Below are 13,837 nucleotides of genomic sequence, written 5' to 3' on the forward strand. Positions count from 1 at the left end.
ATTTATCACATATACATGAGTGTAGACAGCTGTGGGGGAAAAGATGGTTCATTTACGTTTAAGCACTTTAATTTCATTTCAGGAGAAAAGAAAAAGCCAGGCCACAAGATCATAAAAGAATCCTTTCTTTCATACATATTAAGTCCGTTTTGAGAGAACTCATTTCTTTAAACGAACAGTAACTTTCAGTTGCAATGAGTTTTTATATCATAATTTCATTATCTTACAGATTGTCCAGCGTCTCTTTATTACATATTAGTAAATCTTTAAATTCAGCACGACAATTACAATTTGAAACATATTACACCCAATGAGTAATCCTTTTCAAAAAGATAGTTCTTATATTTAAAAAAGAATTCTATCAACTACCAGCATAAAATTATGCTAAATACAAGAGTTAAAGGATTTACTGAAGTGGAAATATTTTAACATGTAAACTGTATTTTCAATTAAATCATTGATTGTAAAATACTCAGGGATATTATCTGAGTAAGACTGAGAATATTTAAATTAAAGAAAATAGATTCCATGATGAAGTTTTTGCCTAACCTTTACAAACTATGCTGAACTGAGTCAAAGACACTGAAAACAAACACTCTCCTTCATTACTCTTTGATATCCCAACTCTGCAGGAATAAAAATCTAGATGCCAGTTTTGAAATACCATCCAAGCTAAAATGACTAACCAGTTCCAACTAAAAAAAACCTATAAAATCAAATTCACCTAGGATCATTTACAGCCATCTGCTCAAACCATTTTCTCACTAGTGAAAGCCTTATTTCCATATGCTCTCAAAGGTGAAAAATTACTCTTTATTATTACTCTACCTTAGCTAGAAGTGAAAGTCTGTTGTAGTAAACCCAGACATAGTGAACTTTTTGATAAGCTGAACACTTCCTGAAATCTTATTTCTTTCTACTGAATTCCAGAGGGGGTAAATCCTATTACACTGAATAGTCACTGAACAGCACAGGTTAATTTAATGGAAAACACTTCAAAATAAGCCTTTACCATCTGTTTTCACCTCTAATGGCAAATCAGAGAAGAACAATTCACACTTGTATCATAAAAAAATGCATAAGTGATTTAAATAGATGTGTTCTTCGATGAATACAACCTGCACCTGTTTGACTTTCTTCGCCTTTTATCTAAAGCAGGAAGTTCTCCTTTTCTAATTTAATGCTTATCCCTGCAGTTGAAACCACCAGTGTAAAAGGAGGATATGCACAAAGTTACTATATAAATAATCCTTACAATGTGGAAGTAAAGTTCTTCAGTAATTCTAAATGGCCTCCATGCAGCAAGTGATCTTAACACTAATTTCTTACTAACAGTTCCTTATACTCACCCTTCTCAAATTGTCCAAGTGATGAACATAAAGGAGATCAGCTTGGAAATAATGCTCTCAGCCAGGACTTTAAGTGAATTTTTACTACAACTGGCGGTCTTCTGCAATTGAAAGCTTGTTTTTTCCTCCCCCCAAAAACCATGTCCCTGCAACTTACTTTTCATTTCTTAGTATAAAAGATATATTGTCTTAGATTAGCTGTATACAAAGAAGATTACTTTAAAAACACTAATGAACACAGGGAAAGGAAGTTTCTAACTGTAAACAAAAGACCAAGCAGAAGATCAACACAGTCAAGCAGCATAAGAAAAGTGAAATGAGTGGATAAAAGCAGTTTATACAACATTAAGAAACCCTATGCACCATAGTGAACACAATGCTATTGCAGACACTAATTCTCAGTAGGAACTACTGCAAGGAGGGAAAACACAGAGTAGCCATAAAGGGAATTACCTTACATATAGAGAATCTATACAGAAGCTATCTGTTACAGCTGGCACCTCCAGGAGTAACGTGTTGTTAGAGTGACCAGCAGCAGAAAGATCAGAAAAGGGAAAACAGGTGAAGAGATAAGAACAAAAGATAAAATAATCTGCAACACTCAACACAATGGAATATCACAGCTACCACTACAGTCCAAACAGTCATTAAAAGGAAGCAGGACCATTCTTATTGTTTAATATTCACAGGGGAGAAAAAGATGCAAACTATGTTGCATATTTTTTATATAGTGATTTTATCATATAGAAGCAGAAGGTTTTTAAAGAGAATGATAAGCTGGCATAAATCCCCCAACAGTATGTAGTCTAACTTTATCCTAGAGATTATCTACCGAACTTTAACTATTCCAATAATTTCATTTATACATTTCAAAAATCATAGCTTAGTTTCAATACCTTTCAAGGATGTGTTACCAGGCTCAAAGTTTAACATTTCATAGTATTTTGTGCATTTCTGTCAACACATAGTAATTCAGAACAGTTAAAAACTATTACACACCATTTACAAGCAAACATCCACAGAGGTGCCTCTAAAGCATAAAATCTTAGTTAGAAGCAAAATTAAATGGACTTTTCTTTACTCTGAAAAAAACCTGAGGTTACTAACCTGAAATCTCCTTTATTGTTCACAACCCTCTCTGGAGGGCAGTACTGTGCAGAACTTTCTAACACCACAATGTCCACTGTCCTTGTGTTATTCCCACGTCTGGTTTGTACATGACAGCCCCAGTTTCCTGTGGAGCCAGCCTGAATGTTTGAGATTGTCAGTGCACTGGAAAGATAAAATAAACAAATAAAACCAAACAGTCTTGCAATAACATTTATATGAGCTTTTACCAAAAGATGAATTAAGTACAGAAAGATAATGGAAGAAACACCTAATTACATACAGCCATGAGTGATCTTATAAAACCAGAGCTATCTCAATGTACGGTAATTAACAGAGAAGTATTTACTATTCTTTAGGCTCTCAATTTTGCCAAGGTACGAAACAAAAAGAATAGCCATAGGAACAAGTCCATACACTTCAGAAAGAAGAGATGAGAAGTCCAAATTCCCCAAGTGTTATCATTGCTAGTCAAGGCAAAATTTTTAGTTGTTTAGAGAGACCAAACTAAAATAAATTCCCAAATGCATAATTTGTTACCAACATTGAAGCTCTAATTTACTAATACAATTACATGATATATAACTACTCTGTAGATGCTGAGTAAATCAACAATCTACTGCAGGCAGAATAAACTACACTTATAGATATCTGCTGGAGAACAACATTAACAATTGTGGTGTGCTTAAAAGGAAGAGTAAAGAATCCATGAGCAATTCAGTTAAATGCCTTGTTTTCAGTATTCTAATCATTTTAACATTTCATGAAAACAAACGTATCCTACCACAAACGTATTTTAAATTAATGCATTGGGTGAAACTTGCAGAAAATCTAAACCCAACTGCAATTTCCTCTAGCTAATAGCATATAGGTTTGACCTAGCAAATCTCTAGACCTCCTTCCTCCAACTTTATTGTTAATAGGAGATGTGTGAAGATGACTTCCCTACTAGGGATGTTTCTGTGCACATGTTCCCTCAGTGAGGATATGAGAGGGCCTTACTGGTTATGGAAATAGTCACTAAATCAGAGCAGAAAGTAAGAAGCAGGAAGTATATTTTCTCACTATGGAGTCACCTTGCAATCAGTGAGCAGTTATGAATCATGTTTTTTTCAACAAAAATACCCTGGGACTCATCAGTTTCCACTATCTTCCCATCCTGATACCACAAGACTTGCATGTCTTGATCAATATATGAAGCCATACATTGGAAGGGAAGACTGTCTCCTTCAAAGACCACCTGACGATGAGATGGAGTCATATAGAAAGATGGTAATTCAAGTGGTGGTTCTAGAATTCAAGACATAAAACCACAATTAATAGCAAGAACCTGTTATGTTCTAATTTTCAAAGGAGGAGAAAAATACACTAAATGAGTATCAATCATTTATATATCAACACAAAGCTGCATCTGGCAAGATGAATATAAAAACTACATTTAATGCATCGGATATTGAAAAATACAAACTTACATCATACTCTTTTTAAAAATGTGTATTGCTTGAATGTAATAAATTTCAAGACTGTTTTGTTAGCCCCCATCTAAAAGAGTGGAAAATTCAAATCTAAAGGAAAAATGTAATTATTCATTTTAGTTCTTCCCAATTTTTCACTACGATTCAAAATCGGAGTAACATATGAGTAACATATGAGTTTTTATTTTTCAGCTGAAATAATTCCAATACAGAAAAAAGAAGTTAAACAAGTTGATCATGGTTTTGTCACAAAAAGAAGGCTAATCAAGAACAGAATCAGCTCACAGGAAAGTAACTCATAAAATTAAGATCTTTTAACTTGAAATTTGGGGTTAAAATAATTCACATTATTCTAAGTCAGACAGCTAGACTTAGGAAAGAAGTTATCAGTTTCTGATTCCTCTTGTGATGTTTAGGTAAAGATCTCAGAAAAATACAGATTAGCAGGAAATAGGACTTTATCAAGAGAGTTACTTATCCTTTGTTTCTACAAACCAACAGCCATCATCATCAATTTATTTATTATTTATTTCCAAAAGCAAGAAATAATGAATCACAACTAAAGATCAACCTTTGAAAAGGAGTCATAATTACCACTGCCATCTATATGCTGAATTTTAGGGAAATGAAATAAAGCAAAAAAAGTCTGTTCAGTAATATTAACAGAACATGGAATGCATTAGAAAACAAGTATCAATTGTCTGGAATGCTTACCACAGGTGAGAAGCTCCTGTTTCACACCAGTCACTGTCTGTGACTGAAGTGACTTGGGGTAGGCACATTTAGTCTCACGTACAGTTATATTCCTTTCCTTTAACCACTGATGCATCCACAGTATGTTGCAATCACAAAGAAGATAATCAGTCTGAAATTCTCTGCAACAAAACACAGGCATTTACAGTGACAAACTGCAGAATTCCAAGGTCTGAAGGCTTGACATTTACAGTTGTGCAACAATTCTCATTGTCACAGAAACAAAGGCAACAAGCACAGTCTGGACTACAGTGGAGTTGCTTACCTCTATCTACTGAAAGTTACTGTAATCTTCTGCAAGCTGAACTCTCATAACAAAAGGACACACCCCCTGAGAAAAGGACTACTCTCCATAAATATGAGGAATATCTAATACCAGTATGTGAATAAAATTCTAGTAATTTCTTTCATGGAGAGTGTTCATACTACTTCAGGTGAGCAATAACAAAGAATTGCTTCAACATGCACCACCATAACCTAAGAAGACACTTCGTTGCTTCACTGTAGCAATCAAATGCTTTAGCAGTAAAATCCACAGAAATAAAAATAGCTCCTCAACTATTTGTCTTTTCAGAAGCACTATTCACACAATTTTATTCTGCTTTACATGAAAATCATAAAGCTTTTAAATGACTCACACTCATGTAATTCAGTACTTTCTAGTAAAAAGGCATATCAAATCCCCTATAGATATTTGCTGAAGTCAGCTAAATTAAGGGATTAATTAATTTTATCTTTTCAGAAATTAATATTTTATCTGTTTCAAAACAGGTAAAAATGAAGCAGAATATATGGCAATGTCTGCACTGTTTTTTACCTCTAATGTAAATGTTTTCTTTTTCTTTTTGCAGATGTCTAGAGGATAATATAACATCACAGGCTGAACACTACAAACACTAAATCAACATTCCTATGAAACCCCGTTTGGAGTTTGTTCACATGAATTCCTCCAGATAGCCATTATTTTAATGGCAACTGTTATATCCAGATTCTCTTCTGTGGTGTTGTTGGACAGCAAACATTATGCAGACAATTCAAATATCAGGAATAACACCTTATGAACAATTAAAGGGATGGAGGAGGGAAAGAAACATTTTCCTTTATAAATATAAACAAGAAATTAACTCAGTGTCAAACCCAGAAAACAAAGCTTTTGAAAAGTCCCAGTACAGCAAGCCAACTGTCATGACTACCACCAAAAAGCATAAGCTAATAATCAACACTCAATTTTTTTTATTTACTTTCTTTCTTACACAAGATTAGAACTCATGAAACCAAGAGAGAGTAAAACAACGTGAGGTTGAAATTCACCCACTTATGTGTAACAAAACTATACTGCTCACAAAGGACTAAGATCTTGCTTAGAAGTATTTGGTCTCTTTGATATAAAGGTGTAAAATGCTATTTATTTACTATGAATTAATAAATGATACATATAGAATAAAACTTTTGGAAGCCCAGATGAGAAAATAGCTTTGTTTTTTCAGAATAATGTAGGGCTAGATGCAGCAAGTACTTACAGAGACTTTAGTGAACCAAGATGATCAAATGTCCCCTGTGTAAGTGTAGAAAACAGATTTCCAGAAAGATTCCTGAGAAATAAAAGTACCACGATTTGAACTCATCCTCAGACAAGTGACATGTGAAATAAATAAAAAACTCTCTTCAATATAACTCTGTTTAAAAGTTACAAGGTACTATTATGACACTGTCATAGTTCACAAGACTGTAAGAATAACAATCAAGTCTCAATAGCTTAACAAAAATCTCCAAATAAACTGTTCTCTAATACTCCTGGTTTAGTTGAAGAATTTTATCATTGGAGAAAAAAAAGGAAACACAGAGACCTTACTTTTATTTAAAGCAATAACTGGCAGATGTTGAACATAGATTTCAAGAAGTGTAAAATTAATTTTGTTGTTCACAGTGAACTGATGTCTTCCTATTAACATGCTCTAAGAAGCATGGTCCATCTATCAGAATTTTTTTTAAAATATTATCCATACAACTTTCTATATATCAGCGAAAGCACTGTGTGTAAGAAATTAACAACCAGGGCAAAGAGAAATTTCATAATCTTACATGTTATCCTCTTAAAGTAACTGAAGGATTTCAAAACACCCAGGACAGCCACCAAAACAGACTGATACCAATGCCACTATAGAAGGCATGGAAACTGAAAGAGTCTAAAATGCTGAAAGATTTTTTTTTAAAGAAAATATTTTGTACAGTCTCCTAGTCTCCCTCCCAGCTACACATTCTAAGAAACTGGAAAAACTGTTGCAAGGCAAACAGATCACTGAATAGTGTGGTTTGGGGTTGGCCCTAACACTTGTTTTTAGGCTTGCTACTTGAGTAACAACCATAGGCACTGGCTGTCTTTCAGGAGCACGCTCAAATAAACTACTCCTCTTGAAACAAAGAATGTTAACTTACACAAGGCTAAAACTTAAGTGTATTTACATAAGGCAAATTATACTTACAATCTAATAAGGTTTACAAGTCCTCTAAATATATCTGCATTCAGGCAGCCTATTCGGTTATTGGTTAAGTCTCTATAAATAGAAAAAAGGAAGAATTGAAACAAACTGGTTTATTTCCAAATGACATACAGTCTGCTAACAGAAGCATTTGAACAAACATTCATGAGTAACAGATTGCACCACATGTATATTTGGTCTTTTTCAGGAAAACCCACAAGGTACTGCTATATGGTTGTATACACATGCACACAGACCCTTTAATCTATCTCTTAAGTAATTATAGTTTATCCATATATAATTCAACAAGTCTAGACTTACCAATAAATTCCCTTAAATAGGCTTGGCTTACAATCCTACCTAGTATATTTTCATATTTATGCATGTTCATGTACAAATACATACACACAGAGTACATCACTCAATTTTTTAACATGCCACAGACCTATACTAGGGCATTTCTTATATATAAATAAGACCACTTCTATAATTATACTTCAATAAATACTTAAAAGTTATATATTTTTCAATATAGGTCTTGAATCAAATTGCCAAAAATTCTTTAAGTAAAAACAAATGAAGCTTGCAAGTAATAATGATCCAGAATTGGTCCTTCAGTTTTATTTCTAAGGTTTCCAGAAGTGCAATTACCAAAACACTTTCCTTTTGAGTGAGCCAGATCATCTGATCAGTTACAAATGAACTCTAAAATACTCTAAAAATTTCAGAAAGAAGCAGGGGAGGGAGGTAGTAGCAAAATCACTAAGACTTAGAAGCTGTAACAATAATACAAAAATCTGAAGAGTGTTTAAAAAAGAAAAAGAAAAAATAAAAGCAATAATGCTGGAGTTTTTGTTTTTCAAATTTCATCTGGTACAGAACTTTTACAGCCAAGGCATAAATCCCACAAAAATGTGTTAACAGGAATGCTGGCAAAACCTTCAATAAAGCAGCACTAACAGTGCTGTAACTTCAGTGTAGTATTAATAGCAAGGGACTCGATGTTCCACTGTGACCTTTGGAAAATAAAAATCATGAGTTTACCATTCAACAAAACAAGACTTGATTGAATCAGAGCTCTGAACAAACCTCTACCCAGTGATGTTTCAAGCCACTCAAATACAAAAAGAAAGGAATAATACAAGTGACTGTCAGAACAGGGGAGGCTGCCAAGCCACAAGCAGTGGATGTTCTTCAGTCGTAAGGCTGAAAGCAGACTTTGTTTTATCCATGTGCATGTGTATATATTTAGACAGCGTATATATATTCAACTTTTTAATATATAATAACTTTGCTGTCTAAAGTTCCAGAATATAAGAGTTACTCTCTTTGAGGAGTTTTTTGTTTGTTTTGTTTATACTGACTAGCTAGATATACTACTTACAGTCTTTTCAAAGATGAAAGCCCCATAAAAGCTCCTGGATCTATGGTACTAATAAGATTGTTCTTAAGATCCCTGTGGAGAAAAATTAAGACACAGCATTTATCAAAAATTACACTTTAAAACAGAGATATTCATAAAGATAAATGTAACTTGTCTCCATCTGCTTGAGAACCTCAAAAAAAGCCCCAAAAACAATCACCCAAAGCCAACTCCCCACAAGAACAACCAACCAAACCCCCCAAAAAACCCAGAACAAAACACCAAACAGAAAACCCAACAACACATTTTTACTTTCTCTAACATAGCATCTTCCAAAATTGGAAAAATCTATATTTTAACTACAAGGAGGATCAGAAACAAAACCTGCATTCCATTAAACATACTATCAGTTCATATGACATGAAATGGTATAGAGTCAAAGATACTTTGCCATAGTGTGAGCAGGTCACAGCTATGCAGGGTGAGACACCTGATTAGTAGAGTATGATAGGCTCTAGCACAATGTTGTCTTTTGCAGCCTACCCAATTTTCAATACTTTAGTAGTACCCAACATCTACCAAAAAAACCAAAATATTATCTTAAAAATACACCAAAGACTCAACACTGAAAATTTCCACTTATGTTGCTGGCACAAAAGCAAAGTCCTAGTTGAAAATCCCAAACACAGCTGGTGAAAAAATTCCAGAGCAAACTTCTTAAGTTTCCAGAGACTGTAAGGAGAAATGTAAAGTACCATTACATTAAACTGCTTTATTAATTGTACAAGTGATATAGGAGTTTTAACTCCTAACTTGAGATATTCTGCAGATACAGCTTAATTTCAAAGGTCACAGAAAGCAGCTAACAGCACCTACACAGTTTCCAACAAACTTTATCACTGCACAAATGCTAAAATTACTTCCACCTCCCTAGTCACACTAGATTTTTACTTACTACTGTCTGAAACGTCACAGGCACTTAATACTGTATGTAAAGTTTCTCACTCCTTGATAATATCCACACATTCTATATTTGAAATGAAAAATAGCACTTTCATTCAAAACCAGTATTTGAATTTGCAAGAGTAGAAAAAGATCTCCTACATCTACCACAGCATTAATAATTCTGCCTGAAAGAGAACTGTACAAGAGGATTACATCTACCATCACATAGATATACATAAGCAAAAATATAATTCATCCCAAGATTGCACAACAGCATTTTCTGCAGACAGATTAACAAATCATGGCATAAGAGATATCATGGCACATGGATCAGCGCTTGAATGCTCTACCTAAACATTTTAAATACTTGAAATACATTAAAATCACCTTGCAGTAAATTAATTTTCATATACACACTTATCTCAACTTTATTTTCCTCCCTTGCTATGGTGGCAGAACCTGCCAAGTACTTCCAGTGCAGTAGTATCAGGAGCCTGAAAAACTGGCTCTCTCAGCAGGCATATAAACACCATTGTATACCACACCATGACAAATCTGAGACTAATAAAAGGTATTCATCACTTATTTACCATCAGTCTTTGAAGTAGGGAAGAAAAATTATACTTACTGTTCATATTTCAAATTTTGATCTAAAATCATGTGATTCCCACTTAAAATCTCACTGTTGAAATCACTGAGGAAGAAAAACCTTGACAGCATGCCTTGGAAACCCACTAGTCTAGACTATCAAGGATCTTTAATTTCACTCCATAAAGTCATATCTTTCATAAATCTACTGCAATGGATTCATATCAATGAATGTCCAAAGTGTTAAGACTTTTCTCAACCTGCAACTATAACAGCAGAGGAGTCTCTGGTTGGGGTTTTTTACCCTTCCCAGTGGCAGTCCTTGGGTAGGCACTAGTTGTATTATCAACCTACCAAAAAAGTATTTGCAGAGAAAAACTGTAAAACAAAAGAGATAACAAAAGATCTCAAACTTAACAGTGCTGACGTATCTAGAGGCTCTTCAGAAACAGTGAAAGATGTTAATGGAATGTAGGCTGGTAGAACTACCAGGACTGCAGCCTGTGGGACAGTCTTTAAATTAAGACATTACAGTGGTGGTTAAACCAACAGACTTTTATTTCTCACATAAAAGGGAGGTGGGGGAGACAACCTCACTACAAAGTTGTGTTTGGCTTTAAAATTTTTGTTGTTTTTAACACCTGTGAATACATTTATATAAACTATATTTTGGTTTCAGCAACAGGAAATTCATCATTTCAGATGCTGATTTTTCTTTGGCAAAGCTCAACCAACTATATATATACACTTATTTGTCCAAATGGGAGAAAATCTCTCTAAAAGAAATGCAAAAAAGGATTTGAGTTAGGGTAACATCTGTTATATTGTAGTAACTTCATCTTCCACCTATCAAGAACTCTTCTAAAAAACAAACCAAGGAAATGAAAAAAAAAAAATTCAAAAAAACCCCAACCAACCAACCAACCAAAAAAAAAAAAAAAAAAACAAACAAACCAACCAAAAAACCCCACAAAAAAACCCCAACAAAACAAAACACCAAAAACAAAACACCAAACAAACAAAACTACCCCGCTCAAAAATCCCCAACCAAGAAAAAACCCCCAACAGAACAAAAGCAAACAAACAAAAACAAAACAAAACCAAACAACAACCAAAAAAACTCCAACACTCCCACAGCAAAACAAATGACAAGCTAGGCAGTAGAGCCTAGAGCTTACACGGATAATCTATTAAAAGATTCTTAATTTTCTCCTAAATCTCAATAACACTGTAAATAAGGGTACCCCATATTCATCAGCAAAGGCCACTAACAGGATGTTAGGATAGTAGAAAAACTTGGGTTTCAAGGGATGTGTTGAGGTCAGTCACATACTCCAAATTCTGGCTCAAATTACAACTAAATTAGATCAACTGCTCCACTGTTACATCCAATAACAGCCTGAAAACCTCACAGGATGCAGATTTCACCATCACACAACTCTGTTTAACCATTCTCATGACAGAAGATCATTTGAAACAATTTGTGTCAAATTGGAACAGCCTTTTAGCAAAGCCATAATTAAGTGGACAAATAGCAACTCACCAACAAAAAATTTTTTGTGCCTTATGTTCTTGTTAAGATGTGAAAAGTATCTTAATGAAAGACTACTTATATTTAAATATAGTTTGCTATTTAAAAAAAAACCCTTTAATTTTATTACACTTTGTAATGAAACATTTCAGTAGCAAGTTATCTATGATTTAAAAGTATGTGTATACACTTAAAAATTTACTGCTTTCTGTCTCATTGCAATGAAGACTATCTTAATTATTAATAAAGCATCCTGCAGGCACAAACAAACTATGCTTATATATACATATGACATGTATACATTATTAAGTTTTCTTAACTACCACTGGATAAATTCTCTTTTCTTCCTTAACACTACTTGAAAATAAATGTCACCCAGGAAACATAATAACTACCATGGACTCTTCCTATATGAAATGCTTTTTCAAAAGGGAAATAAAGGAAGAACACAGAAATTACAGTATAGAAATTATAGAAATAGACTATACATTACACACAAAGTCAGCCTATCCTTTCATTGGCTTTCTGGGGTGTAGATTTTATGCAGGCAAATCAAACAATTGCTTATGACAGAATTTCTACATTTCCCAGTATCACCCAAATGGTCACGCTGGAAGGCACTACAGTGAGTCATTTGTCCAACCTTCCTGCCACAGGCAGTCATCCCAGAGCACATAGCACAGATTGCATCCAGATGGTTTCTGAGTGTCTCCAGTGTGGGGGACTCCTGGGCAACCTGTTCCATCTGCAGTAACCTGTACAGTAAAAAAGCTCTTCCTCATTCTCAAGTGGAACTTCCTGGGCATCAGCTTCTGCCCATTGCCTCTTGTGCTGTTGCTTGGCAGCACTGAGCAGAGCCTGGCTCCCTCCTCCTGCCACCCTCCCTTCAGACACTGACAGACATTGATGAGATCCCCTCTCAGTTGTCTCTTCCCAAAGCTGAACAGGCCCAGCTCCCTCAGCCTGTCCTCGTAACAGAGATGCTCCAGGCCCTTCATCATCTCTGTCACCCTTCCCTGGACCTGCTCCAGGAGCTCCAAGTCTCTCTTGTCCTGAGGAGCCCAGGACTGGACACAGCACTGCAGATGAGCCTCACTAGGGCTGAGCAGAGGGGCAGGGTCACCTCCCTCAATCTGCTGTCAGGGCACAGCGTCTCCCTAATGCCCCCAGGGTACCACTGGCCCTCTTGCCCACAAGGGCACTGCGGGCTCAAGGACATCTTCTTGTCCCCCAGGAGCCCCAGTCCTGCTCTGCAGAGCTGCTCTCCAGCAGGTCAGAGCCCAGCCTGTGCCAGTGCCTGGGGTTACTCCTCCCCTGGTGCAGGATCCTTCGCACTTGCCTTTGTTGAATTTCAAATTAATATGAAAACATAATGGTGATTAAAATACTTAGCAACTTTTTGTACAGACACTTTTATTACTGCTTAAGACAGTTAAAATCTTTGACCTGATTACTCTTAATTGAATACTTTTTTCCTGTAAGAGTAGATGTAGACACGGCATAGTCATTTTCTACTCTAATTAACATACATTTCACTTTCCAGTAAAATTAAACTTTCATTTTGGTAAATTTATCACCCTCTTTACAAAACAATGCATTAGCAATTTCACATTATCATAAATTAAAACATCTGTAAATATTATTACTTATTAAAACTATGACTTATTATGGCTAACTGGAGCCACCATTTTTAATGCACTTCCTCATTGTTTTATTTGTTGCTTGTATGCCCCAAAACTATAGCCCTTTCAATAGTAACAGAGAACTATCAGATGGGGATGAAGTCTAGTGATAATGTTTAAGTAAAATGAGAACTTAAAATGCAATAAGTTGCCAGCTGCAGATAATATGTCCCCAAATTTACCAGAAAAATTAATAAAATGACAGAAACCATTTTAAAATATGTACATTTTCATTAAAATTTTCAAGAACTAAACAGGAAAAACAATTTTAGTATGTTAACAGTTGAATTATAAATTTATCAGTATTGATTAAAATTAAATTATTATGCAGATACATGTTCCTGATATATTCCTCTGATCTACTGTTCTAAAGGCTTTATTTAAATATATCAACACATATATTCTGTACCCGAAAACCACTAAGGTGAAATGGCAAATATTTTTCCTATCAAGTGTAACACCACAAGGAGTGAACAAGCATGAAATGCATACAGAATCTCTCCACTAGTGAGCACTAAAGTGACAATCATACTGTCTGAATTAACTATTTAAATACTGAGAATT

At 34.8% G+C, this 13,837-nt stretch overlaps 1 protein-coding gene across 1 annotated transcript in view; it reads right to left on the reverse strand.

Annotated features, from left to right (window-relative positions):
- ADGRA3 (adhesion G protein-coupled receptor A3) overlaps nucleotides 1-13,837 on the reverse strand; it is a 54,382-nt gene that overhangs the window by 23,573 nt on the left and 16,972 nt on the right. Inside the window, exons 3-8 of the mRNA XM_063401709.1 lie at nucleotides 8,549-8,620; nucleotides 7,168-7,239; nucleotides 6,205-6,276; nucleotides 4,646-4,806; nucleotides 3,533-3,746; nucleotides 2,457-2,621 (exon numbers count right to left, since the gene is read on the reverse strand). Coding sequence (XP_063257779.1) covers nucleotides 2,457-2,621; nucleotides 3,533-3,746; nucleotides 4,646-4,806; nucleotides 6,205-6,276; nucleotides 7,168-7,239; nucleotides 8,549-8,620 — 756 coding nt within the window. The remainder of the gene's footprint in view (nucleotides 1-2,456; nucleotides 2,622-3,532; nucleotides 3,747-4,645; nucleotides 4,807-6,204; nucleotides 6,277-7,167; nucleotides 7,240-8,548; nucleotides 8,621-13,837) is intronic.

This window comes from Prinia subflava, chromosome 7, assembly GCF_021018805.1.
Source record: "Prinia subflava isolate CZ2003 ecotype Zambia chromosome 7, Cam_Psub_1.2, whole genome shotgun sequence".
Lineage (NCBI taxonomy): Eukaryota > Metazoa > Chordata > Aves > Passeriformes > Cisticolidae > Prinia > Prinia subflava.